Raw genomic sequence first — 27544 nt, forward strand, 5'->3', positions numbered from 1 at the left:
AGCAACGATAGGCAGCGAGGGCGTGGTGCGATAGAGCCTTTTCCGTCCACAAGAGATAAGACGGAGAATCCCGCCCTGAAGCCGGATAGGTAGACGGGAGGCGAGTGGCAGCACGGTAAAGTTGTAAGGCTAATGAAGAATCATCCGGTTTCAAATGGGCAAGGACAATTCCTAGAACCCCCTCCCCAAAGCATCATAAGCACTCGGCCCCAGGAAAGCCCTATTTAGTGTTTCAAAAAATCACAAATAACAAACCTCTAAGAACAAGTGCCTTTATTCTGGTAATCCCAAAATATTCTGCCTTTCCCACTCCTCCATTCCACTCCCCACCGAGTTCCTCCTCACTGGGCACAACTTCCAGTGCGGATTCCCATTCTCCTTTTAGCGAAAATATCCACGCAAGGACGGTCCTAGCCTGTAATACATCCTCTAGCGTTATAACACCAACTTGTCCACCACCGGCAGGGCTTGGTATATTGGGCAGCGAAGGTGGGCACAGCTCGAGCTCCTTTACAAGAGACTCCTGGAGACTGGTTAGAGTATCCCCGTCCGCAACACTAGCAGGTGCAGATCCAGAGGGAGGTCGTTGAAGGAGAAATAAATGAGCTTCGGTAGCGGCTGCCAGGGCAAGACCTGCGTCAAGAAGGGGGGAGAGGTCAATATCTCACAGGTAGACCGTTCAAAATGAACTAGTGAAGGAAGAAGAAATAGAGGAGGTACATTTTCTCCCAGAGGCATGCTTCTGCACCTTCCTACAGAGCTCAGGGACCGATTCCCATGCGCCACTGCATCGGGCAGCATCTAAGGACTGCAGGTAGTTATTCGCTTTTACCTGTGTCCCCGACGAGCTTCAGTTAGTGATGACGACGCTTCCTAACAGGAGCAAGGAGACCAAGGTTTGAACAGTAGGGGACATCCAGGGGAAAAATACCGTGCTCATAGAATTAATTGTTAAAACAGTGCTTAATGCGTGACGGGGGACAGTGGGGGGGGGACTTTTGGTCAAGTTAACAGCAGTCGGTAAGCTACATAGGAGGAGGATCAGAAGTAGGTTCGATGGCTTCGAAATACAAAAAGTTGCAATGCGCAGTATGGGGACTGAGTTGGACCCTAACCCTTCGGTAAAAGCTCACTTCTTCTGCCTTTCGGTAATCCAATCACGTGAAAAATAACAGACCATTAAATTTTAAAGGGATTGGTTTAACATAATATTATGATCATCTAGGCAATATTCGTACAGATATTCTGGCGTATCATATCGTACCGATGATACTTGTATACCGCTAGCAAAGCATGATAGAAATAATACAGCTGACACAAGTACCTGTATCGTGCTCAGACCTTCTCCATGTGAGATTTAGCGCACTACCTGAGCATCCGTCCAGCTTCCGGCTCTCATTGCAAAGGCCACAACATGGCGTGGAATGCAGCGCAACTGTGCCGGCTCTGCTTGCCTTTCCCAAAGTGTCCAAAACTGCCATGCATACTTGCTATATCAAACCTTGTCGAGCATTAAAACCAAGTACACTTTTAGCTTGTTGGCGTCTAAATTGTGGGAAGAGGGCAACTGGATTTCATGTTACAGTACGGGGACAAAGGGACTCGTGGGACACAGGGTTTTACACCAAAAATGGACGTTTTCATTTTCAAATGGACAATTCCCAACGCTGCTTATATGAAAACACATCGAATCTTTCCATCAGCTAGGGAATGACTATCATTTGCAACTTCTATAGGCAAAAGTGCAGGGAATCAAAGCTGTCTTCATTGTTCATGGTTGCATCAACCAGTGTGAAAGTGACCTAAATTTTTGTATGGGGTTCCATACAAAAAAGTACTAGTACATGGCAGCAAATACCAGATACTTGAACAACCTTTTCTCCGTCACTTTATAATATAAAAAAGGAATCGAACGAGTCCTTTTGTCCCCGTACTTTTAAGTACGCAGATTTTGTGGTTATCCTGCTACTACTAGTTGCGGTGGTTTTATTATTGCAGCGCCTGGACCAAGGGAACAGGAGCTTCCCGGGTTTGCACAATTCCTACAGTTGGGATGAGGAACAGTCACGATACTGGATTATATGTAGTTTCTCTCTCGCTGTGTTCCGACGGATGAAGGTTACTGCGCCAGGAGATGCACTGATGGTGCCGTATCGCCCTAACATGATACACCGTGCTGTGCCAATATTCAACGCTCCCGCACCCCAGTTTCCAGCAACGCTTCGCATAGGATAACATGGAGTCAATCGATCGGGGAATCTGAACTGCCTACAGGGCGTCTAAATATTGAAAGCCCATAATTATCTATTCAGCCCAAACATGTACAGAGGTATTATTTTCAGGTGATCCGGCATCCAATCCGCCACCCGATATTAACAGCGGTTTCATGAACAAGAAAAAGTAAAATTAGCAAAACACCAGTTCTCCTAAAGACCCTACTTGGGGGTGGAAAGACCTCTCCATCTCCTTGAGTAAGGCCAACCCCCCAATCGCCGTAACCATGAAAACAAAAAACAGAATTAGTGATGTAATACTTTGCAGCTCCCAAAAACCCCACCGCGACAACAGATAATGCTTGTAACCAGCCTACAGAGCCTTTCTAGCTTTAGCAGTTTCCTTGGCCAGCTTCTTCTCACGCCTCTTCTTAGCAGCCTCCGGACCAGCCTCGGTATCGAGAAGGTAATCCCACCACCTAAAAGAACTCGCATAATTGCCAATGAACTTTTCGTGGTGAACATCGTGGTGTTCGGCGCCGGCCCAGAAAGGAAGGAAGTGGTGCAAACTCCAGGGGAATTCGTAACCAGAATGGGCATCAATGGCTTGGAAGAGCCGAAGAACAATCCAGATATAGACCGTGAGAATATGAAGATCTTTGGTAACCATGCACCATACCATTGGCATACCGACAGTCCCAAAACCAAGAGCCATAACCTCGATAGGGGAAGCGTACTCGGCGGCAAGGCCGAAGGGTGCCGCGTATGTGTGATGAATCTTGTGGACGTGTTTATAAAGTGGGCCCCAGTGGAAAGCACGATGGGACCAATAGTGCCAGGTATCCTCCAGAACAAAGAAAATGGCGACTTGAAAGGCAATCTTTGTCCATGGTGGGAAAGGAACATCCGTATCCATACCGAAGTACTTGCACATGGGGTGGAAAAGCCTATGAAAACCGGTCAGAAGGGGTCAAAATAAAAGGGTGACGCGATCGAGGGCCACAAACCAGATCTGAGGAAGCTCGACAGTGAAGTGAGATAGAAGAACCAGCTTTGCGCATCTCCATTGCTCTGCTGCGGTTGGAATCTTGGTCTATTGCGGATCAGTCCTGGACCCGAGCCGAGATGGGGAAATAAGGGGGGCGCACGTTTTGAATTTTGTATCTTCGGAACCAAGGAATCCTATCAATAATCATCCATGGGAGTGAGCGGCCAAAGTAAACAACTTCGTGCATGACGAACGACATGATGCCAGTAGCGAGGGTATCATTTTCCATGTATTGGTACCCTGGGAGCGGTATAAATAAATGCATCCAACAAAAGGGCAGAAGAACTAACACGCCGCCCAAAGACGTTCCAAGATATTTAAATGAAGGTTCACTTCTGAAATCTTGTGATAAGCAGCCCAATAGGCACCTGAATCCGGGAGTATTGTGGTGAAGTTCGACCTGTAGCAAGCGGAATTAGAAAGGGTAATAATGGGAGGGAGGAATTGCCTACTCACATGGCCGTGACCAGCAAAAGAGAGGCTTTGGCCAGCAGGTTGTGAAGAATTGAAGGATGGATAAGGAGTAGGGAGAACGAAGGATGGAGGTTAGAGAAGAAAGAAAAGCCCTTGATGTGAAGGCACCTCCTTTTTCGTGGCGAGACCTTTTTTCTTGTGACCCCTGTGTTTCTCAGGGCTCCGGGTTGGGCAAATATTGGGGTCGTTGCACGGGAGTTACAAGTACAAGTAGGTAGTCTAACTTATACAATGGCGGAACACCCAAAATACACGACCAGCCCAACAGAGTCCCGCTGATTAGCCTGCAGGCTAGGATTACTAAGGTTGGAAACAGTTACTGCCTACTGTATTTGGATGGGGCGCGCAGGGATCAGGATGGGTCGACAACCGGCAATGCAATTTCCCGGGCAAGCATGTTTTTCTTCACTTTCGGCGCGCAATGCTGTATACTTGTAACTCATCGACAATGTGTGGCCAGCATGGTCCAAGGAAAAACAGCATACAAATAACTTACAATAGAAGCTCCAGTAAAACTTGACAACTTGATTCACCGATGATCCCCTGAGCAGTTGGGTTTCCATAGTCTAGTCTACCGGTTCTCGTTGCGCACCTGTGATAACTTCAGTGTCATGCTCGTATATCCCTTCAGCGGCAAATAATTTGTGCCAACTCGCTACGACAAACGGGGCGCCAAATCCCGGCTGAGAAGCACGAGTACTCGAGTACCACAGCGTGCGAGCACAGTGGACCATCCTTCCTTCTTCCAAACAATGCTCCCACCTGACATCATATCGCATCCTACTTGTACGATCTCCAGCCACGATACCGGTACCGCAAGATCGCCTTATGATATGGGTAACTTATCTGGTTTGTCCCGTGCTCATTCTCGAAGGGCTCATCAATGAAATATTGTTCCTGGGATCCACTACTCGAGTACCCGTACTGCTATTGCTCCTGATAAATTGAGGATATCGCCCCGATATCACTTGTTGAGTCACTGTATCATACTATTACCGGCAAACTGGATTCCGGTGGTTGCGTGTTTGCACCTGTGCCGTAAGTTACGGCAAACTAACGAGCTGGCACCGGGCCAGTGAACACGATAGACTACGGTATTATACATAGACTACCCTTACGACGCATACGAGTACCCTTCCCTCAGCAGTGGCACCTCAGAGGCTGAGACAAAGGCCGTCGGAACAACCTTGCCATTCCAGATGGGGCAGCATCTCAACGTTTTTCTTTCTGCCGTACTGTGGACGGCTTTACTGCTATTGCAGAACTTGGGCATCTCGTGGGTTGCTGCTACGAGTACAAGTACCGGTATGATACACGTACTTGTACGTGTACAGCTAGGGGTTCCGGAGGCTTGAACTTGCCTCCCTCATGGAGATGAAGGAATGAATTTGGCATACCGGTGCTCGAGTACCGGTAGAGAGATTGCTCAAACAAGCAGGAAGCTTTGACGCTCTAATCCCTGGCTGTCCGATTACCTACGTACGTACCCTAAGTGCTCGTAAACGCCCTCATCGCTTAAACCAGGGAAATATTGGGTGAAGTATGATAGGATAACAGGGATACCGTAAGTGCCCTGCATTCGAGTGCTTGTGAGGGTGCCGACAAGGGAGGGTAGCCGGTGGCTGATCATATTTTCTTTGAAGCGTCCAGGGAGGGTAACGCTGGTCAACATCTGATAAGATGGGGCATAGCGAACAGCTCTCTGGCAAAGGGTAGAACCCTAGCAGTCCAACACCACACAATTGCCCACAAATTCCGAATTTGTCGAGCTCGGCTGCAGAAAAATTAACCACCACTACCGGCACCATCACAAAACGACCACCGATCAGACCAACAACGTATCACGATAAAATGGTACGTTGGGAGATCGACTTCCTGTTTGATTTGTTTCAAGTTTTCGAATTACTGTTCTCATAGTGTCTGAGCTCCGGAGAGAAATTGGCGGAATTTTGGAGATTTAAATTTAGGTCACGGAAAATTGGTTGCTAATTGATCAATTGAATAGACGACCCGACCTACCGTCACTATCCACGGAGCCGATGGCACTCCCTGCGGAAACACGGCTACCCTTCCGAGCGTTTTCAAGGCTCCTATTCGTCCTGATATCGTCCAGCAAGTTCACACTGGCATGGCCAAGAACAAGAGGCAGCCATATGCCGTGAGCGAGAAGGCCGGCCATCAAACCTCTGCTGAATCTTGGGGAACTGGTTAGTTGTCCTCATGGAATTTGGAGAAATGTGTGGGGTCAGATTGATAGTGAGATAGGCTTTTGTCTTGCCGAGAAAGCTCTCTTCTTGAAACTGGCCTATCCACTGCCTGGTCCAAATGAAACATGGGTTAATAATTTGGGGTTATAGGTCGCGCCGTTGCCCGTATTCCCCGTGTCTCTGGTGGTGGTACCCACCGTGCTGGTCAGGCAGCTTTCGGTAATCAGTGCCGTTCCGGCCGCATGTTCGCTCCTACGAAGGTCTGGCGCAAATGGCACGTCAAGATCAACCTTGGACAGAAGCGTTTCGCTACCGCCTCCGCCTTGGCTGCTTCTGCCGCCGCTCCTCTCGTCCAGGCTCGCGGTCACCGTATCTCTACCGTACCCGAGCTTCCTCTGGTTATCGCCGACTCCGCATTCGCTGACATGAGCAAGACCCGTGCTGCCGTTGAGCTCCTCAAGTCTGTTGGTGCTTACCAGGATGTCACCAAGGCCTCCAAGTCACGCAAAATTCGTGCTGGTAAGGGTAAGCTGAGGGGGCGTCGTCACCGCCAGCGCCGTGGACCTCTCGTCATCATCAACCCTACCGACGAGAATGCCCAATCCGTTGTCAAGTCGTTCCGCAATATCCCTGGTGTCGAGACCGCCTCAGTAACCTCTCTCAACCTCCTCCAGCTTGCTCCTGGTGGGCATCTCGGACGTTTCGTCGTCTGGACCGAGTCAGCCTTCAACGCTCTTAACACCGTCTATGGGACTACCGTGACGCCCTCAGAGTTGAAGAAGGACTACCTTCTCCCCACGAACATTGTCTCCAATGCCGACATCGGCCGTCTCATCAACTCTGCCGAGGTACAGGCCGTCGTTAGACCCGCGAGAGGAGGACCAAGACAGAAGAAGGGAGGAAAGGCCGGCGTTCTCAAGAAGAACCCCCTCAAGAACAGGCAGGTACTTCTCAGACTCAACCCATACGCCAAGGTCTTTTCGGAGCAGAAGTTGGGCTGTGTCAAGCAGGAGGGGTCCAAGGAGCGACCAGGAAAGACTGAGACTTTCAAGACCATCATTAATACTAACTAAATTGTTGGATTTCCGTCATGGTTCTTTCCTTCTGTCTCTCTCTTTACTTCTTTTCTACCACTGTTTCCCCCTTTGTTCCAAATTAAATAAATGCTCTTCTTCGGTGCTCGGTGTTTTCTTCTTCTTTCTTTCTTATCTGATCAAAGATAACTTGGCGTGGAGCGTTGGGGAAGCCGTTCGGATGTGTACCGTATCCCATGTCCCAGCCTCACCAGAATTGAAGCGTGACCACTCTCACACTCCCTGTCATAGACCGGTTGGACACCCAATACCCAGTGCCTATTAACACCTCACGACTCATCCTGGTGGGAAAAATGAACGCACACCCTATAAACATATCCCCCTAGTCATACTGTAGATTGCCTATATATACGATATACAATCAAACACGTAATACAAGTATCGCCAGTAATACATCCCACGATAATGTAAGGTACCCCAGCAAACCCCCCCTCCCCATCCGCCCTAGCAGGAAAGCACAGCACGGAACCCGATCCCGTCAATTACGCGTAATTCAGCGACGCCAGTTCCGGGGATCGGATCGGATATAAACACCACTGGAGGTTATTTTCACAAAATTTGCGGAGAAGGATTACTATAGGTTCGGTCGGTCGGTCTCTGGAAAGGTCCTGATAGCCCTGCATTTACACCCATCGCGTACGGGTATGTATCGTACAGTATGATAGATTCGGACCTCGGAGCGCCGGTGCACCATGCACCAGCAACATACCGTACTATAGAGTGGGAATGCGCCGTCGTCCAAGTTAAGTTGGGGATTGACAAGTTGTTCGTTGAACCGGGGCGGGAAAAAGCGAAATCGGTTGGTTGGAATCTGAAAATCCGAAAATCCAAATCCAAACACCAAGACTCTTGGAGATATTTGCCGAATGTGTCGAGGATGGGGAGGAGGAGAAAAAAAGAAAGGGTTGGTATGGTTGCGGTGGAATAGCTGGGTTTTACATATGATGGCATAACTGTTTTTTCTCTGGGCTCTTGTCCTATGGGGGTTACTACTGTACTGTACTAGCAATTTTGGCCAAGATCAATGTCAACAACACCCATGCCCACTTGTTATCGGGTCTTTCCTTTTCCTTGCTGGGTAACGAATTAGATTGGACTCCCTAGCTTGACTTTTCCCCTGCTGGCGCACTATACGGTATCATACTCGAGTATAATACGGTATTCGTATGAAATATAATTCCAGCTTCCCGGCCTTGGACAGGCTTACAGCGAATGATAATTCGTGATGAAGCTGGCGTATGACTATCCTACGGGTCAGTGATCATTCCTGCGTATATTATGTCATACCCTTCGTAGAGCGCGGTATCAGCCAAGTCTCAGCAGAACATCGTAGTCTGCCGGTCGCATAGAGTTCATGTCCAAAGACAAAGACGTATCATTAGTGATTGGTTCATCTGTAATTTCTCATTGAGTGTATCCGAGTAGCGATCTGATTTAAGGTGCCCTGAGCTGACGAGGCGATATGACGGCTCATTTCCGCAGAGCTCTTTTGGCCGGACTATGCGGGTTTGGGCTTGTTTTCGTTCTAGCTAATGAGAGGGCCTGTTCTCGTGGGGGGGTAAAGGGATGAGGAAAGGAAGAATGTGAAGAGGGGAAATTGAAAGAAAGAGAAACAACGTCGTCAAGCAGGCGGATCATTTCCCACTGTACACAAGTCGAAAAGAAGAGAAAGCGAAAGAGAGAAAAGGGGGAGAATACAGGGATTTTTTTATCACATCGAGAAAGAAAAATGATTATTAGTATCTCTTCTATCAGAAGTTAGGTCATTATCCTTCGCTACCGTACCCGCACCTCAGTGTCCCCCCCAATTGGTGATGATACCGATCGTGCGCTAAAATCAGAAAAGCTGGTAATGTCTTAGAACTGCGTCAGAATATATGTGCAAGACTTCCTCACCTTAACAAGCAAACTCCGGGCCACCTTTTTTGATGCCAGAGTGGAAAAAATTCATGGAAACATTTTGCCAGATCTTGTAACTACAAGTACACTCCCGGGAGACCGCGCAGCTAATAGATCCTCATCCCAGAGCTCCTCATAAAGTCGCCCCAGCGGGAAAAACCTAACGGCAATCTCTCACATGGACGGAGGCAGAGTGTTGTAGGCCATCCCGTCTGATCCATTCGAGTTCCATACCTCCTCACATCACCTAGATAATGAGCAATCATGCCCCCCCCTACCTCCGCGAGCCCGGTATCGGGCCTATTTCTTCCTATGTATTCGAAGAGAAGTGTAACAGGGGAGGATGAGGTGACGTTGAAGCGGTTCCAGCGGGTAGTTGGGCTTGGCGGCCATGGGCCAGAAGCCCAGATATAAACGGTGTAGTGAATTTCCGTGTAATAGTTGTACTGTTGGCCTTGATGAACTGGGATAGCTCTAAGCTGGGGGTCTATCATGGGCGGGCTTGGGTTTTGTGAAATATTGAGAAGCAATTGCTCCGGAGTATTCATCTCAGGGTGGTCACTCGCATAATGTGCTCGAACTGGTTGTGGTGAAGCCAATGCTCCGACGGTGGGGCGCGGATTTTCTGCATAGCCTTTGTTGCTTCTATCCGATACATCAACATTGGATTCTTCTCCATGGGGGGTGTTGTGGTCCGTAGCCTTTTGGATGGGCGGGGGGGGTGGAGGGGCTATGGTAGATGTATTATCTTCGTTGGAGGGTCTTCCCAACTGGCTTGTGATATCGTTCTCAGGGCCTTTTCTCCTCTCAGGCCTCATGGTTGTGTCTGATAGGTTGGCTTCATCCTCAACAAACGGACCAGTGGATTGGTTGTAAGAATTCATCGCTTGGGGGGGTGGATCTATGGCTGCTGTAAGGTGCTTGAGTCCCGGCTCATGAGGCCCCTTCATTGTGAAAAGGAACTTCCCAAGCCCTTCAGCATCGTTTCTACCTTTCAGAGCTCTGATCGCTCCCTCTCCCTCTTTCTCACCATTTCCTGATCCGGTATCTTCTCCTTCTGGGAGTTCACCTCCTTCCCCATTCACCCTCTTTGCCCGCAAAATTTGCTTTTGACGGCGTCGGATGGGCGAAGAATTTTGCGATGAGTTGTTGCTATTTGCGCCCAATGTGAGAGAGTGGTTCTCGAGGGGATTCTGGCGGGTTTTATGTCTTATCGGATAGCGAGGATTTTGGGCTATCGGGATGGTCTCTTGCGCAGAACTTCCGCTCGGATCGGCCTTCTCTCTGGTTCTAGCAGTGGCAGATCTGGTTCTAAGTTTGATGGGGGGCCTTTCTGTCTGAGTTCTTCCCTGCCCAAAATTTGCTGTTGGAGACTTTTCCGAGGTAGCTTTGCTCAAAGGGCCAGTGGGTTGGGTTTCTAAAGTCTGGGAATCGGGAGTATCGATAGTCGGCATTTTTGGCTGGGGGGTTTTGGTTGGCAGTAGAAATGAGGATGAAGGGAGGTCTTCCTTAGTCGAACCCCTCGATGATATGTTCTTGGGTGGAGTTGGCACGGTGGCCCTGGAACCTCCTCCCGGTGCGAGTTCCTGGTTCGTAAAGGCAGAAAGTTTTTGACCGCTGCTTGGGGTCCCGGAGATTTTGTCGTCTCCCATGGTAATGATAATTGGTGGGGGTTTTTTTTTCGAGGAAGAGGGTCTTGCCTGAGGCTGGGGCGTGTTGATGTACCAAGTGGTAGAGTAGTCTCAGAGGGGGGAGGATGGGTGAGCGTAGGAGCGAAGATGATGAATCGGAAGAGAGACGAAGGCGAATCGCTCTGGGGGATAGCTGAGGGGGAGGTGAGGAGGTTTCCAAATGAACCCCGGTTTTCGAGGGCGAGGCGTAATCAGAGTCTATTGCTGACGACGATAGGTGCGTACGCAGGAGAAAGTGAGGAAAAGTGAAGGGATGGATCTGGGACGGGTATACTGGTCACTGCGAGGATATTTGGGATTATCATTTGCTGTTGGATTACTCGAATTAGGCAAACATGTTCATATCTTGTCACTCGAAAACTTGCCAAGCATTTTGGTTTAGGCTACTGTATTTGAGCCTGCCGGTATGATACCTTGTATCATAGCTGGTAGACTATCATAATAGCAGAGCCATGCTTGTACCACACCCGTTATACCAGAGCTCTTTTTTGTTGCGCTGGAGCACAGCACTGTAATTCGCAGGCGACTAACTTTTGTGCAAAGAAAAAGAAAGAAAATAGATCTACAAACTATTCTCTGCTGCACTGTACAGTACCTGAGTCTAAAATCGACATCTTTGTGAAAGTATCCTGCAGTTAGGTTAAAACGGATATTGGCAGATCGATCGCCCTAAATGTCGAACCCGTCCGAACCCACAACATTTTTATCATACGTCCAAGAAGTCGCACTTTGGATCGCCAAGCCCAACGGCTTCCGGTTATTTTTATTTAATATTATTATTCGGAGAAGGCGAAACGATGTTTGTAAAGCTCCTTGCGGTGATGTGGTCGGACAGGATCATCACAGTTTGATAGCGAGAGGGGCAAAAGACTGGTAATTGGCTGGGGAATATGTGAGAACGACGACCCCCTTCGATGGTGTCCAGTGCTTTCTTCGAGAACTAACTTTTCTTTATTCTTGTTGGGCTACCCCGGAGAAAGTTTAGGAGGAGGAAGAGAATGGCTGCGCAGCAGTTGTGGCAAGACCCTCTTGAGGTAAATAAGTATTAAGGGCCTGTTCGGTATGCCAAAGATAATAATATTATTAGAATTATCATAGTATGATATTTATTTTTGTTTGACCTAGTATTTGGCACGGCGCAAAGATGATATCATACTATTATTCTCTAAAAAAAAAAAAATACTGCAGAATATTTTTACAATAGTATTTTTTTTCTTAAGAGTTTTTTTTTGTTAACATAATATTATCATAATAATTATATCATACGGGATTTGTGTGGACACTTTCAAATACTCGTGCCACATTTGTGGCTGGTCGCCACAACCCCTGGCTGCTCGATCTCTCGCAACCTGAAGCAGCTGGCTCACTCGCCCGACAGCTCAACACGACTTTACGGCTCAAAACAATTTTGTGACTCCGTGCAACTTTATCGTTTTACACAGCTTTGTATATGAATATAATAATACCACAGTAGAATGTATCATTCAAAGTACGACTCTAACCGTGGGAGGTATCCTTGAGGCATGGTTTAGTGCTCTGTTACAAAAGAACAAGTGTGGTAGTAGTTGTAACAGGTAAACGTTGAATTCAGTAAAAGACCTTTTAAAATACAACCTCATAAAACTTGAACCCCTCGAGAGTTGGCAAAGTCCACTTTCCACCAACTCCACTCTTTGCTTTCCAAATCTCAATCTCTAACCAAACAGCCTCAGGGTTAACCCCCTCAAGCGAATTCCTCAGATCCGTCCTCCGAGATAGCCCCTCCCCCCCAAGGATCCTACAGATATCATTAACAATCTCATCACTAACCCTACAAAACTCCACAACGGCAGCCATCATCCCACAAAGTGCATCCCAGACTTTATACCCAGGGCTATAAGCCCCCATATTACCGGTCTTACTCGCCTTCTCCCTCTCCCACCTCCTCAAGCAATTGACAAAAACTCTCTTGATCCCCGGCCACGCGTCCACAATCCTGCTGGAGATGAACTCCCCGCACTCCTGTGCGAGCGTGGTTACTGCCTCCGCCGCAGAGATTGTAATGTGCGGTTCGTCCTCGAAGAGGCGGTTCAGCACGGCGGGCCAGATGTCGTTCACCAGCGGGAGGAATTCGTCCTCGTTCTTGGAGAGGAGTGGGGACGCAGTGGATATTAGACGGAGGAGCTTTAGGCGGAGGGGGTAGGAGGGGTGTGTCAGATAGTGTTGGCTCAGGCGGGTGATCCTCTGGACCAGATCATAGGTTTTTGTGGTCTTTACTACTTGAGTTTCTGGCGGGGGTGGTGGGTGTTGGTCCTCGTTTTCCTCGTCCCTCTCTTCCATAATGGCGGGGTCCTCGTTTTTGCCATTTTCTTTTCCTTTGCCCCAAGGCTTTTCCGGGAATTTACCGGCGGCTATGTCTGCTTCCTCTTGCTCCGCTTCCTTTTTCTTTTCTTGCTCTTTGCGGAGATTGGATTTGATCCCTTGTATTAGCTCTTCGCCCGTTAGTAGCTTTCTTCGCTTTCCCCGCGGCAGGGGGGAGGAGGAATCGCCGGTGTTTGTTGTGATGGCGAGTAATCCACCGCCTTTCCCACTCTCTTCTACGACTTGAGCGAGGACGCCCAGGAGCGCCTCACAGAGCGCTTCGTATCCGTGGAAGGCGTCCAGCGCAGCAAAGATGCTGACGACCATGTCGTCAAGGTAGGGTATCAGGCTCGGCCCTGCAAGTCTTAGCATCATTCCAAGAACCACAGGTGCTTGGGGGGATAGGTCGAATGTGTTTAGCTTTAGTGCTACGGCATTGACCATGTAATCAACGTTTTCTAGAATGAGTTCCTTGGCAGATGGGTATCCGCACGAGCGAGAGACGCTATTTAGCGTGACTATTGCGTGGGATTGGACCGCCCTTGAAAGGGAACCCAGGAGGTGTACTATGGGGTATAAAGCATCTACTAGATCTTCCCTGAAGGATTCTTTCTGTGCTTGTGCTGTGAGGGAGATTGCCTCGAGGGCGAGGCACTGGAGTGTTGGCGACATGGGATCTGCTTCTTCGTCTACACCCAGATCTATAGCGTCGTTGAGGACGGATAATGACACTGCGAATAATTCCTCCGTGACATGCTGCTGCAGTGGACCCGATGGAGAAAAGTCTAGATCGAGGAATATGTCCATTTCGTCGGAATTTGCCAGTGATCCTCGGAGTAACTGCACAGCGACCCATAGAGAAGTAGATCTATCCTTAGTAGGAGCATTTATCCTCGAACTCTCGCGGATGTGCCGTTGTGCAAGGGGCAGTGCGTTCTCGGAGGAGCATCCTAACAAACCCAAAAGCTTCTTCACGCTGTCGACCGTATCCCGTTGACTTCTGTGCCCGAGTACAACGTCCGGGTACTGCGCTGAACTGGCAAGTGTTCCGATAGCCTTGTTCTGTGAAACCAGCGCGTCAAATGGCAATGGCTCCTCTACCGTTTGGATAGCCTCCCGCTTCCCAGTGGCTCCGGCGTGAGCCGTGAAAAGGCTATCCCGGATATTGGTTGCCAGCGTCTCCTGTAGTATCTCGCTGTCCATACCCAACTCTGTCAGAATTTTGAAGCCGGTAGAAATTCGATTGATAAGTCTGGTCTTCATAATCTCTTCGCTCCCAGCCATGACTCTTGGTAAAGAAATTGCCCAGCCATGAGCGCAGCTTTGTATCGCCTCCTTGACATTCTCGCTCATCGCCGCGACACGCAGAGTGTTCCCAGAAATACTCCGGAGACTGTCATCTTCGTCCCCAGCGAGGACAATCATCGTTTCGATGACCGCCGTGAGGGCTTCGGCGAGAGACTTTGCGCAGTTCTCGAGCAAGTCCCGGCACAACTCGAATACAGCTTTGCGAACATGACTGTGGGGGTGGCCGCGGAGGCGGAGGATGTTGTCGAGCGCAGATTTAGTTTGGGTTGCGGTGGCGGTTAGCCAGGAGGTTGTTCGGTGGACTTTCAAGTCCTCGCTCTTCCCCTTCCCCTTCCCCTCGTTTTCTTCCTCGGTGGGGAGGTTCGATGTGTCTGCATCTCCGAGGACCTTACAGATTACGCGGTTTAGCACCTTGACGCAGCGGACGAGGACCCCGTATGGGCGTTTTGTGGTAGGTCCTAGGCCAATGACCTTCGCCAGTCCACTGACAACACCAGGATAAAAGCTGGCGAGGGTGTCCGAGTCCATGATGCAAGAGAACAACAGCGCCTCCAAAACCTCCAAGGAAATCAGCTGTAGCTGCGGAGAAGCCGTGGAAATGGCAGCCTCAAGAACAGCAGTGACACTATGACCCAGCGCCGGCAAAGACTCCACATCTCCCAAAACCCCCTTCTCAGCCCTCCTCACGCATTCGAACAGCGCCAGCAAACATTTCATACCCTCAATCTTTGTCTCCTCACTTCTATTCGCAGTGACCGGAGCTCCGGGCGTGCCTGCTATCACAAAGGTGATCATGATGAGCATCTGCTTCGCTTGTTCCGCCGGCATGTTTAGTCGCCAGCAGGTGTTCAGTAGGATACGCACACATCCCAGAGCCTTCTCTAACGCACCGTCGTTCACGGTTTGGTGTTGCCGGAATATGTGCGAGAGCGGGTAGAAGACGTAGTCACCCAGCGCACGGTTGAAGACTTCGCCATGGTGTCCGGAGGTACTGGTCAGTGTTCGAAGGAGCTGGGTTAGAGATGTGGATAGTCCTCTGGGATCGGGAGTCGGTTTTAGGATCGTTTCGCTAACTTCTATGCAGTATGGTTTCAGCTAGGTGTTTTTGTTAGTTGGTTTGGCAAATGCTGTGTGGGAGCGAATGGATACCTCTTTGAAGACTTGTCGTTGAGTTTCTTCCGACATGGTGGTGGTGAGGCTCAAGGTCGGGTGGGTAGCTTAGTTGGACTTAAGTTGGTGTAGGGTAACACAGGGAAACTTTGGTTGCTGTTTGCATTGGGTCATGGGAGGTCACCCGGAAGAGGCGGTGACGCAGGATGGTCCGTGTTTTAGGATTGCCCTTCTGGGCGCCTTTTCAGCATCACATAAGTCTGTTGATTGACCTTTGGTACAGTACAGTGCGCCAGGGCACGTTCTCTGCATAATATATAATAGCGGTGAGGTTATTATACGACATGAAAGCCCAAAACACACAAACAAAAACTTCATCGATTTTTCCTGGTGTTCGGAAAACTTTAGGATTTGTGGCTCTAGGGACAGAACTCCCTATGATGCCAAACTGTGATTTTATCTGGAGGCATGATAACCCTGGGGCTGTTTGGCGAGCAGCAGCTGCGATTTTGAACAGCACGGCACCACACTTCTCCTCCTTGGTTTCGGTTGCCGGTAGAGCTTCCGGAGCCTGAAGGAAGGATATTGTTCCGCTCGCGATAAACCAACAAAAACTTTTTGTGGGAAAAAGGAGGTCCGGGAAAACCTCCAAACCGTAAAGATTTAAATTCTAAAAAGACTGCAATGTAGCCGGGAGGTCTATCTACAGTACCTATTTCTTAGAAAATTATTATTGTAGTTATTAAGAGGGCTATACACTTTTGAAAATCTGTCACTCTCAGCCTAAGGCAATGTGAGACCCAGAACCCAAATCCAAAAAAGTCCAAGCCGGACTGACCGCCTATGAGCCAGCCTGAGTCGTGATTGTTGTTCTAGAGAGCCTGTACAGTACTGAGGAAATATATAATTGCTATCATATAAATCATCAGGTTGGGGAAGGAGAAAAAAAAGCCTGCCGATCGCGAACCAACCCCCTCAGGGTACTGGTCCAGAGTCGAAATCTGCCACCTCTCTCTCCCAGTTCCAGTAGGGCCAGGAATCCCAAAGTATCCTGCCCTACCTGATGGAGAATTCAACAACAACCCCGCCTCGAGCTGGAATTGAACTCCTGGGCACCTGCTAAATGCACAGGAGGTCAATTAGTTCTCGACATATTAACCACTGCGCCAGCTGGGTATTTCATAATACTACCGTAGAAACAAATACTTATCCTGCCCGTGCACTGTGCTCTACCAACTGCAGCGAGCGTCATTGGTATATGACAGCAAGTTTTTGGAGCTTGTTCTTAATTCCATTTCGCATCCTTAAGGTTCTCTGTTCTGTTAAGCTTCTAATATATATGGAAGAACTTTTGTCTACTAGAGTAGTACTAACTTGAACTGTCAACTACTGAGTTCTTCAATCTTAATATCATACCATAGAATACCGGATAACTTAATATACCACTTTAGATCCTTTGATATCAATTAATTAAATGAATTATAATGGCATGTTCATTCTCCATAATAATTTTTTTTCTTCAAGAGGTAACTAGACAAATAGTTGTCCGAAGAGGAAAACAAAAACATTTAGGAGCTAAACCAAGTTTTACAGTATCACAATATATCTATTTTTTGTACTTCAGAAACCTGTGATATCATACAGGGGAAATGCTGAACCCTCAAAACACACCGCTAACTGTTAAAGCAGAGAATTGGTACGAGCATGACACTTTGTTTTTTCCCCTACGAGTATGATATCAGTACCGTACCTCCCGGAGTCCATTTATCATTTCCCTTCCTGGCCACACACATGGCACCAACTCGTAACACCACAAGCTCTACCCGGTACAATATCCCACCTCTTGTCGAAATGCGTCGTTCCAGCTCGCCGAGTCGAATGTCGAAGAAGGTGAATATCGGTGACTTAAAGTACGTATTTCAAAGAATTATATAGACAAAGATTCCAAACCGGCCCGAAACGAACAACATACCCGTCTTATTCCGGGAACGAGATACGTCATGCGAAGGAAAACTAATTAATGGGAGTATGAATCGTATTTCAGTTGTCCCTTCCAAGCTCGCACGCATCGAGTAAATTTCGATGCAAAAAAAAGAACATCGAAAAAGCAACTAGATATGATAGTCTTTCGGCGTGCCCACGAAGGAACGAAAACTGGCTGGTGACGGGCAGGTATCATGATATTTGGTCTGGAAGGGAGTGAATGGGATCTTCAAAGTAGGGTAACGAAAAATCACTTGTTGTAATAACTTACCCCTGTTCGTCGCTCGCCCGGTTTTCGCGGTGGGGTATGTATGGTAAGGTGAAGACTGAGAGTACTGAATACATCCGCACTATGTCTCACACCACGCTGCTTCCCATGACCCCCCTTCCCCGTAAGACCCCTTGAATACCTGCACTATCCATGAAGAGAAAAACCGAAACTCATTCCACTGTGCCCGGACATGGATACTACGGGAATGGAACTCAAGTCGGTGTTCTCAGCCCCGCCACCGAAAACCCCCTGTTCTCTCAGGGTTTGGATGCAACACCACAGACTGAGACCCAAGATATTGGTGCCTGGGGGGGCAAGTATCATACCAGATCACTTTCCGTTTATCACACACAACCCCCGTTCGGTGAATTGTATATCCGGCTTTCAAGCCTACAGTCACGAGTGCGGGAACTATAAGGCTATTGCCTAGGATAATAACACGAGTGATTTCTTGTGATAGGGATTACTGGTCCGTGTTTAGTGTCTGGGCTGTTGATATCATGGGCATCTTTTCACTAATTGCGTGATGCGGTGTGGTGAGAGTGGGAGTCAAAAAGGTCAGTCTATATGATAATCGGGGAGAGATTATGTCCCAGTTATCCCCCTCGCTCCCTCCGAACCTCAAACACCGAGCCAACCCTGGGCCCGTTAGGTAGCAAAATCCCTGGACAACTTCTGGTAGAAGCCCGAGCTTCACCGAAACCATTACAGTATTGAGCAGATCTTGTCTTTTTTGCCACTGGTAGCAACGGGAAACTACAGCACGAGTATTCACGCCTGACTTCCGAGAAAATGCAGTGAGCTTACAAAACGCTCAACGGCGAGGGCAGTTTGGTGGTGAATGGCCACTCTCACGAACTAATTCGGTCACTCTCGTGTGATACCAGCGAGTCTGTGTAACGTTCAAAATTATATTTCGCAGTTGCTTGTTTTCAAATAAAAAGGTTGGCATAATGATTCTTCATTTCTTGTTTTACAGAACGTTGACATGATGCCCCCCCGAACCAGCGACAGGAAGTACAGGATGGTTCGTTTGGTAGAGTTACCGTCCGTAGAGAGCTCAAAAAAGGTCTCAAGTGATGTTGAGCAATTGTTTGGCCTATCATCCAAGTAAATATTTCCAGACGAAGAAATGAGTTCCAAACATTTCCTGTCCCCTTTCCCTTCACCCCCAACTGCTCCGACGACCACGCTGCACATCCACCTGCGCAACCTCTAGGCCTTGGCCAGGAAAAGATATACCCTGCTTTGCTTTGGGAGCATTTGCATCAGTAAACCACCCTGGTGATCGGGCATGATCCGGCGGAGCTTCAATCGAACGGGTTAGGGTTATGATAGCTGCTAATTTGTATCGAATCCCTTCTCCGCGGACCCCATGGACCAGACCAACCGACTCGATAGAACCGCGAGGGGGCTTCTAAAGTACGATATCCTGTATTAAAAGCAGTATCTTCTGGAGGCGATATATCACAATAGCTTATAGTACGGAAATAAACCTGGTAAATGAACCTTCCGACCCACAGCGGGTATTTACTGAACTATCCGCATAGACCTTAAGCAGTTAAAAATATCTATTGCTGGAATTCCACCAACACGGGCATCCCACTATTATCCCCTGTTCCTGTTTCAGCGGGCATCGTGTTGAAAGAACAATATCGGGTCCGGGGGGGAAGATGTAAAGGTAGGAGGATGTCCGCAGAGGTTCGCAAAAAGCAAAGAACAAAAGGAGAGAACTAGAGAGAAGAGAACAATAGAAATCGATCAACGTCGGTTTTGTGAAGATAGGAGGGTCCTCTGGATTACTCCCGCCTGCCCACTCGCACGGTATCGTCGCTCGTGGCTCGTCTTCGTTCCGTGTGTGACGGGGCGCAACATGTATCGTGCATTCCCTGAGTAGAAACAAGAGGGATGAGGGGTCCCTTATATACATTTCCAAGATGCTCGTCCCCGCAGAAAAGAAAAGAAAAAGAAAAAATTCCAACGGAACAGTCCCCTCCCCAAACCTGACAGAATCTAACTATACCAGCTAAAACCCAGAACACGCAATGTAGGGTTTTTGAAGAACACCATGCCCCATTTCTATCCCAGAAGTATGATATCAGTTTTGGGTTCCTTTTGGTTCTCGTTCTGGGCCCTGTACGGTTCAGCACTTTTGAGGTATAAAAGTGCCTTTTATCCAATATCTTTCTCGCCAGGGAGTTTTCTTTTCCTTTTTCTTTTTCTTTTTGGTGGGTGTTCGGAGCGCCCACGATTATCGTATGATACCAGTAATATTATAATATCTTATTTCCCACTAATAATAATATATTATTATTATATTTTCTATTGCTGATATTATTTCTGCCAGAAATTATTAGGCTTTCGAGTTGAAAAAATAAATAAAAAGAATTAGGTCCCGGCTTTTCCCAAATATTGTTCATCCCATTATCGTCACTGAATGACAAACATATAAAGTAAACCAGGTTTTAGCAGTCCCAATATCAATAAGGCTTTTTGCACAAGACACAGTAAACCAAGTTTTACTCCATTTACCCCTCCCGAATTTGTATGGCCTAGGACATTTCCCAGAATTTTCCGACTTTTCACCACCATGACCAGTGAACATGAATAAATTTACCCCCCAAGGCTCCGCAATATATCCCCCCCTCTCAGACACAGTATACTATTTTCAGTTTCTTGTTAACCATACGATAAATTTTTATTGGCACGTGTCAGACAGGCCCTCTTTCTTTTTTTTCTTTTCTTTTCTGCTACCCCGCCGATCGCCGACCTTTCTCCCCGACCCCCAAGGCATATCCCCCAATCCCCACCGTGAAAGATTTGCTGTCGTTGTTGTAGTTGTTTTTTCTTCTTCTTTCCTCCCCTTTCCTTCCCTCCTCATGTGGAGGATCGTTCAATCATTCCTCATCGTGATGAGGGGGAAGGGGGGAAGAATTGAACTCATGGGCTCCTGTTGATTGCGCGGGGGGGCCTTGTCGGTTCTTGAACACCCTAACCATGGCGCCAGCTAAGTGTTTCATGTGAAGCTATCGTGGGAATGCGTGCCGGTACTTACTTACTCTGCTGGCAGGTGGATCTTGGCCTTTTTTCCCATTAGGGGGTTTAGAGTGGGGATGTTATAATTACTATTATTAAAATTTAATGTTGAATCCGTCATAAGAGTAGATGCGTCCTCTGGAGGGAAGAGAAGTTGTAAAGTATTGATTGATGGCTGGCTGTAGCTGGCGATGGGGGGGGAGGGTCTCTCATGCGAAGAAGGAACAATCACGGCTGTTTAAGCCAGCGGTGAAAGAAGAAGAAAAAAAGGTAGGCTCGACAGTGCATGATAGAATTGGAGAGCGTTCAGTCAGGATCACGGATATACGGCTAAAAGCCCAACGAGCACTGGTATGATACAGTACGAGTACAGTATGATACATACATTAATAAGTTTATAACAAAAGGGCATCATACCACGATACAACACAATAATCCACGACTCACGATCACCTCTGTTTAGAACATTGGGGACCCCAATTTACGCCAGACTATGACCCTCCCCCCCCCCTCCGCCAAAAGCACTATTACTACGATACCTTAATCTATCACTCGTTATGTATTTCCCCCAAATACCGGAACATATAGATTCCAAAATAGCAAAACCCTCAGCACGATACTTCCAAGCTCACCCACGTAACATCAGCAAAATCGATTCCTCCTCCTCCATCATCGTTTCTCCTCCTCACCATCGAAGCAAAGTATTCCCACCACGGACATCCATAAAGTTTCTCTCCCATTCCTTCCTGGCTCCAGGGCGGTCCAGATCTCCACAGTATAACACTGTACTCAGCATCTCATTCACTCGTAGGTGGCGCGGCATAATAGGTCGGAGCCAATATTACAAATTTTTCTTTTCTTTTCCCACCGTCACTGGGACACACCCTCTTGACCTTACCTACCCACATGATATGATGCGTTCTCCCCTCGGCCTGACCCATCGAGCCATCATATACCCCGGGTCCAAGATCCCCTTGGCGTCGGGTCCCCTCTATGGTAGCCAAAATTCCGTTGGGTTTGGGGTGTTCGGGGAGAGGGGGAGGGGGGGGGGGGAATCAAGGTTTTTGTTGGGTTTGGGATTTTGAAAAAGGGGGTTCGAAAATTTTTTTTGTTGGGTTTCGGGTCAAGTCCACTTGTGATGCCGACCAACCCATTGGAAGACCTGCGTGTTGATTGTGACTATCGTATCATATCAAACCGTTCCTACCTACCTACCTACCCACTTACAGGTATCGTGACAGGCCAGAAGAAGTATGGGAAAACATAAAGGGATTCAAGAAAATAATTTATGCAGCTAATTGTCTGCGCATATCTGTGATGCTCATGCCAAATTTGGTGCTTCTTGACTGTTCTCATGATACCTGTGCGCGTGACCTGTAGTAAGTACGATAGTGGGGGACGATGATTTCTCCCGGTGCTTTATCGAAGGTCGAGGTGTAAGAGGACATAGCATTGTGATCAATTCCGCTCCTGTCCGTCACACACGGCCGTCATGTTCTGTATAGGTTAACCAGTGCTGGTCGACTGTTTTCCAGCTCACCTCTCACGAATAACCTGGGGGGTCCCGCCTGATTAAAACCGGCTCCAGCGGCACTTTCTCTCTACTGCAGCATACACTGTCGAGATGAGGAACATGTATCGATATATCTACCAAACATTCCTGCGGAATGAGGAACAATAGCAAAGGGGTGAGTTGGAACTGTGTTAATGCTCTAACTTATCCCAACCACGAAGTACAGTGAAATAGATATTCCAACAACTAAGTTACAGTACACAATCTTTCACTCGGATATGTCCCAATTGGGGGAAATTGCTTTTTTTCCTTCCCTTCCAAATTGACCAAGTCACTGACCCATCCTTAGCAGGGCATGGAGTACCGGTCTAGAAAAAAAAAAAAGAGATTAGACAGGGGGTTTTGTGCTAAGAGCCACATAAAGAACCACTAATAGGTTTGGAGGGTAATGTACTCTGCTCAACTGTACTTGTAAATGGTCAATTGCCGACTCCCGGTTAGAAAGCAATTGACATGGTAAAAACGAGCGTTTGTTAGTTAGACAAGTGAAGGGGGGAAGAAGCCTCTCCAACTATGATAATTACCGAGGAACGAAGAAGAAAAGAAAAGATGCTCTTCAAAATATCAGAAGGAAAAAAAACCCTACAATACTTACTTGGTAAGTTAACTAGAATTCATCAACTAGAACGTATCACGGTACTCGACCAAGTGGGTATTTCTCTAGACGGCACAGGAATGAAAAAAACATAGAATATGATCCACCTAACCCATGACCGGAACGAGAGGGAGCGAGCGAGCCAGGCGGGCAGTCCAGGTTTTGCGGTCTTGTTCCCGTTGCACACGACTTTACCTTTCCATTTCCCCAAAAAAGTCTAACTAACTTGTAATAACATATAGTACTTGTACAGCCTGAGGTAAATAAAGAGCGGAAAATGGGATAGGGGATTCTGATTGGAGCGTTGGGTGGGTCGAGCCAATCGGTTTTGAGTGTCTATTACCCCAGTTTCCGGTCTTTTTTTTTTTTTACCGCAGGGTGCCAACCAACTTTTGTAGTTTACCGGTTCGGTGGTACCGGGATAATAATAAATTGGATTGAATACAGTAACTAACGGGGCCTTGTAATGGGCTCTCTCCCTCCCTCCCTCCCTCTCTCTCTCAGGTTCAATCTATGTATATTAGGGGGGCTTGTGACTCTGAGCGTCTTCTTGGCCTCAGACCTACTGAAGCCCACAGAGTTGATTGAATCCCACTCACCGCCCCTTTGATATGGCCAAGTTTTCCCAACATTCCGGTGGAGTGGTTCGTGCAAGTTTAGACTTCGAATTACCTCTGTTGTATTGTCGGTTCGGAGCACTTCAAGAATAAATCACGCTTTCCCAAGGTCTGTTGTATCTCTACTCGGTGCACCCGGTTGGTACAGTACACAGCGGTAGTTTCCCCATTTCTCTAGTGCGAGTGCCGTACTATACTGTATAGTGTAGTGTAGAGGGCGACATATCCATCTGGACTCAAATGCGCCAGCAACCATCCATAACTAAGCAGTTCTGCCAATCCAAACCAAGCAATACCACCCCCCCCCCCAAGCTATGACCTCACTTTCCTTCGATCAAGATAAGATCATTTTGATTGGGTATTTTCGAACCAAAGCCTTGAGATATCCCTCTTCCCCAGCAGGACACTTTACTGTATAGGGAGTAAACTTCCACCACTCCTGCACCTCTATCCCCAATTCCCCGACATTGTGAGCCGTGTTCGATCTCACGCTCTCTCTCGTTCTCTCTCTCTCTCTCTCGCCAGTGCCTGTATTGGGCGGCTTGGGTACCCGTAGCCACCTAGCCGTTATTATCATAGCACAACACGTCTCCATAGTTATAGTTACCCATCAGCCGGGGATTTGCGAACGGGATGAGGTACAAAACGTGGGGGATCTGCCCAGTTTGATCGCTTGCGTCACACACAGCAAGCCCTCAATTCTGATAGGACACACCCTAACCCATACCATAAATATCGGACCCTCTCAAGCAAGCGAGTGAAGAAGGGGTGTTGAGTGTTTTTTTCAAGGGGAGGGGACGAATTGGTGTGTTTCAAACCTTAATTAAAAGGTTCCCATTAGTCAGCCCTTCCCAGCGAAAAGCCAGAGAGAGAAGAGAGAGAAAGAGAGGAGGGGATTGCTCTCTGCGGGGTATTGTAAAATTGTAATAAAAAGAAAGTGCCTCGCATATGACGTAAAGACCGGAAATAAGCAGAAAGTTCCAAAGCATCTTTTTCCGGTATTATTATTCCTTTCTCCCTCCCCAAGGCCTCACACAAGCAAAGCAAAGAAATAATTCGTCATGTAGACCTCCACCGGGGGGAAGAAGACCAGCCAGCCAGCCAGCAAGTGGCTCGTGTGGGACACACACACACAACGGGGTTGTGTTTTTGCGCAAGGCTGGGGTGGACGTTTTCACGCACCGAGAGCAGGAAAGAAAAAAAGAAAGAAAAAACCACAAAACGTGGGGTTTTGTGGTCATGGCGCGCACTCTTAATTTCCTCACCGCCCGCGTATATTGTATCATAGCCCGGTGACATCCATCACATGATGGATGGGCGAAGCATACTTTAGGTATTTACGTGACCCTCCTCCTCGCGCCAGCCAAACCGAGTGATGATTTGTGAACAAACCTAACCAACTAACATCTACACCGAAGGGTCTTTTTTTGTCAGAGTAAATGGGGGGCGCACACAACTATCATACCTACACCTGAGCAATTATACCCCGTTTGACCCCCCCCCCCGCTGAAGCCTCACCCGACCTAACGCTCCCAACCCATTCGCCCTTACGGGCCCTTTCTCCCATTGATTCCCGGAACACTGTCTCCCGGGGGAAGACAAGGGTTATTGAGAATCCGACCGACATGTTTATTGTTGCTGTCTATACAATACTCGTAAGTTGACCGGCCGACCATGTCACGTTTCTTCCATCATACAGGCCACGGTAGGTCGTGCACGTTGTTTTTTCCTACCTGTTGGAACGCAACGCCATCATACATGGACCACGTGAGAAAGGCAAAATTTCATTTGCGCAAAAAATAATAATAATAATAATAATAGAAGGGAGGGGGAGGACAAATGCTTACGCAAGGAGTAGCTTTGGGGAAAGATGGGATACTCAAGATATCACTCGCTTGTTGTTCAATTGTTAAGGATTGTTCAAGGCAAAGATTCTTTCCTTTTTTTTTTATCCCCTTTCTTCTCCACCCCTTTTTACCTTGCGACTTTTGGCTAAAGTCTAATTCCTCGGAGAACGCAACCAATGCCAATCCCGGACCTCGGGAAAGAAAAAAAAAAAAAAAAAGAAAAAAGCTCGAATGAAGGGTATTCGTTTTATGTAATGGAGCGACCGCGATGTTTCAATAATATACAAGTGCTTTGTGGGACCAGGTATGATACGGTATTGCATGTACATATGAGTACCTACTCGTGGTCTTTCCCTTCTAATACGTGAGAGGCTAAAATCTGTCAACGCACAGATGTCACCGGCAAAGAAAGAAGCTCATCCAGACAATTGCGATGAGGTTGATTGCTGGGCGTTTCACCCATTACGGTAACCCGTAAAAATCGTTCTATCCTAGCCTAAAAAATGTGCTTTCCACCCCGCTCCCACCCCTCCCCAAAAAATTTTCCCTTGCTTTTAAGTCCAGCTTAATTCCCTAAAACGATTGGAGGAAAAGAAGAGGTTTTACCAAGGGAAAAAAAAAAAAAAAAAAAAAAAGGTATGACAGAAGGGGCAATCCTCCCAAGCCCTGCCTGCGAACATCAATAGATCCCGTTGCTTTATCCATCACTCGGCCGTGCCCTCTCGGCCATCTCCGCCCCCACTTACGTCTTTTGGAAACTCCATGCCGTCAAACAACGTCTCCCAACCAGACAGCTTGTGGCACATCCTGTGAACGCACCGCCCGGCTTCCGGAAAGAAGCACGCGCGCTCCCAATCGATCACTCCTATGACAACGTCCATGTTTGGGGACAAGACGATGTTTGCGAGAGACCAGTCGAAATGCGAAAACACTGGAATGCTATGCGGGTCTATCTGCTTGATGAGATATTCGTGAAAGACATCTTCTCGGTCGTAAGCTTTCAGGAAATCTTGCGTGGACTGGAACGGGCCAGGGTAGGGCAATTGATTGTGGAAGAGTATCCCTTCCGGCACGAGGCTTCGGATTCCAGAGCTTGGGTGAGGGATTTTGACGAGATCTTGGATGTAGCCCTGTACCTGAAGCTTTATTGCTTCTCGTTGCTTTGGGGTAACCTTTTCCCAGGTTTCTTTGTCGTCCACAGTCACCCCCGAGAATCGCTCAAAAACGGTGAATCTAGAAAGGCGGCAGTTTTATGTTAGCGATTGACCTCACCAAGGCTATCTCCCAACTCCCGACATGGACGTACCCATTTCCAGAATGGATCACTTTTGGAACGGGCACAGAGGTGTGCTCCTGTACGAGCTTCAAGGCCAGAATCTCATTCTCGTCCCGTTGCCTGACGGCGGAATATATGGGCACATAGCCACTGTGACCGTTTTCGTCGCGGGACAGTCGCTTCTTAATGATATAGTTTTCCGAGACGTAAACCCTTCTGTCAGGTGCCGAATGCGTCATGTTCTCGTCGAGGCAATGAGAGAGCCATTGTTCGTCCATATCCTTAGCAAGAAGGTATATCAAGGTAGGAAACCGAGGGTTGCACAGGTATGGTAAGAAATCGGGAAGTGGAACATTGGAGAGGGACAAAAGGGGATAACCAAGCACCATACATATATACTAAAAAACCTTTCAAGTAAGAGAAAATTGAGACTGGCGCTGAGTAATCAATGAGCTGTTAGAATCGCCAGAATAGACGCGAGAAGCGCAGCGCACGCAGTCGCGTCTAAGCTCGGGGGGGTACTCCCGTGAGTGAGTTTTGTCGATCCTAAGACGAGGTCCCGAAAAACCGGTTTCATCTGCGAGAATTTCAATTGGCACATGTCACCATAGAGAGACGCATCAGATGTCGCCAATGCTATGGCTCCGGACAGAAGTAGCTTCCATGACTTGGGGAAAAAGTGCCTATGTGACCCGCTGGATATAAAAGTATGTAGATGCTTTTCAAGGGGGTGGTGATTTTTTAATCTGCAGATTAACGAAAGGGCTGAACTGGGGTTAGAAAAAGTAAAAACAGAAAAGTAAGGGCAGAAAAAAAGTAATAAAAAAAAAAAGTAATAAAAAAGGGAAGGAAAAAGACACTAGAAAAAGAAGTGTCGTGTGCCGCAATTTTCACCATCCAATCGCCAATCGAGGACAAATAGGAACTCCCACCACGATGATATTTGTCGGATTTCTCCATGG

General features: G+C 47.8%; 5 protein-coding genes; 1 reads left to right on the plus strand and 4 right to left on the minus strand.

Annotated features, from left to right (window-relative positions):
• Positions 1–2287: 2287 nt before the first annotated feature.
• On the minus strand, positions 2288–3460 carry GSTUM_00002933001 (uncharacterized protein; the record flags this gene model as incomplete). XM_002836496.2 has 4 exons in its annotated part: positions 2288–3093; positions 3118–3160; positions 3221–3306; positions 3362–3460. 4 exons carry the CDS (start codon positions 3458–3460, stop codon positions 2587–2589), a joined length of 735 nt encoding a protein of 244 aa, XP_002836542.1. The 3' UTR covers positions 2288–2586.
• A 19-nt stretch (positions 3461–3479) lies between these two features.
• Positions 3480–4298, minus strand: GSTUM_00002934001 (uncharacterized protein; the record flags this gene model as incomplete). Its single annotated transcript, XM_002836497.1, has 5 exons — positions 3480–3501; positions 3552–3661; positions 3718–3742; positions 3796–3954; positions 4063–4298. The coding sequence occupies 5 exons, from the start codon at positions 4296–4298 to the stop codon at positions 3480–3482; spliced, it is 552 nt and encodes a 183-aa protein (XP_002836543.1).
• Positions 4299–5415: 1117 nt separating this feature from the next.
• Positions 5416–7252, plus strand: GSTUM_00002935001 (60S ribosomal protein L4; the record flags this gene model as incomplete). XM_002836498.2 has 4 exons in its annotated part: positions 5416–5447; positions 5505–5589; positions 5741–5942; positions 6093–7252. The coding sequence occupies 4 exons, from the start codon at positions 5416–5418 to the stop codon at positions 7013–7015; spliced, it is 1242 nt and encodes a 413-aa protein (XP_002836544.1). The 3' UTR covers positions 7016–7252.
• A 4976-nt stretch (positions 7253–12228) lies between these two features.
• Positions 12229–15459, minus strand: GSTUM_00002936001 (uncharacterized protein; the record flags this gene model as incomplete). Its single annotated transcript, XM_002836499.1, has 2 exons — positions 12229–15369; positions 15424–15459. 2 exons carry the CDS (start codon positions 15457–15459, stop codon positions 12229–12231), a joined length of 3177 nt encoding a protein of 1058 aa, XP_002836545.1.
• Positions 15460–26010: 10551 nt separating this feature from the next.
• GSTUM_00002937001 (uncharacterized protein) lies at positions 26011–26860 on the minus strand (the record flags this gene model as incomplete). Its single annotated transcript, XM_002836500.1, has 2 exons — positions 26011–26539; positions 26613–26860. The coding sequence occupies 2 exons, from the start codon at positions 26858–26860 to the stop codon at positions 26011–26013; spliced, it is 777 nt and encodes a 258-aa protein (XP_002836546.1).
• Between the last annotated feature and the right edge of the window lie 684 nt (positions 26861–27544).

The sequence above is a fragment of the Tuber melanosporum genome (genome assembly GCF_000151645.1).
Source record: "Tuber melanosporum whole genome shotgun sequence assembly, scaffold_149, strain Mel28".
Taxonomy (NCBI): domain Eukaryota; kingdom Fungi; phylum Ascomycota; class Pezizomycetes; order Pezizales; family Tuberaceae; genus Tuber; species Tuber melanosporum.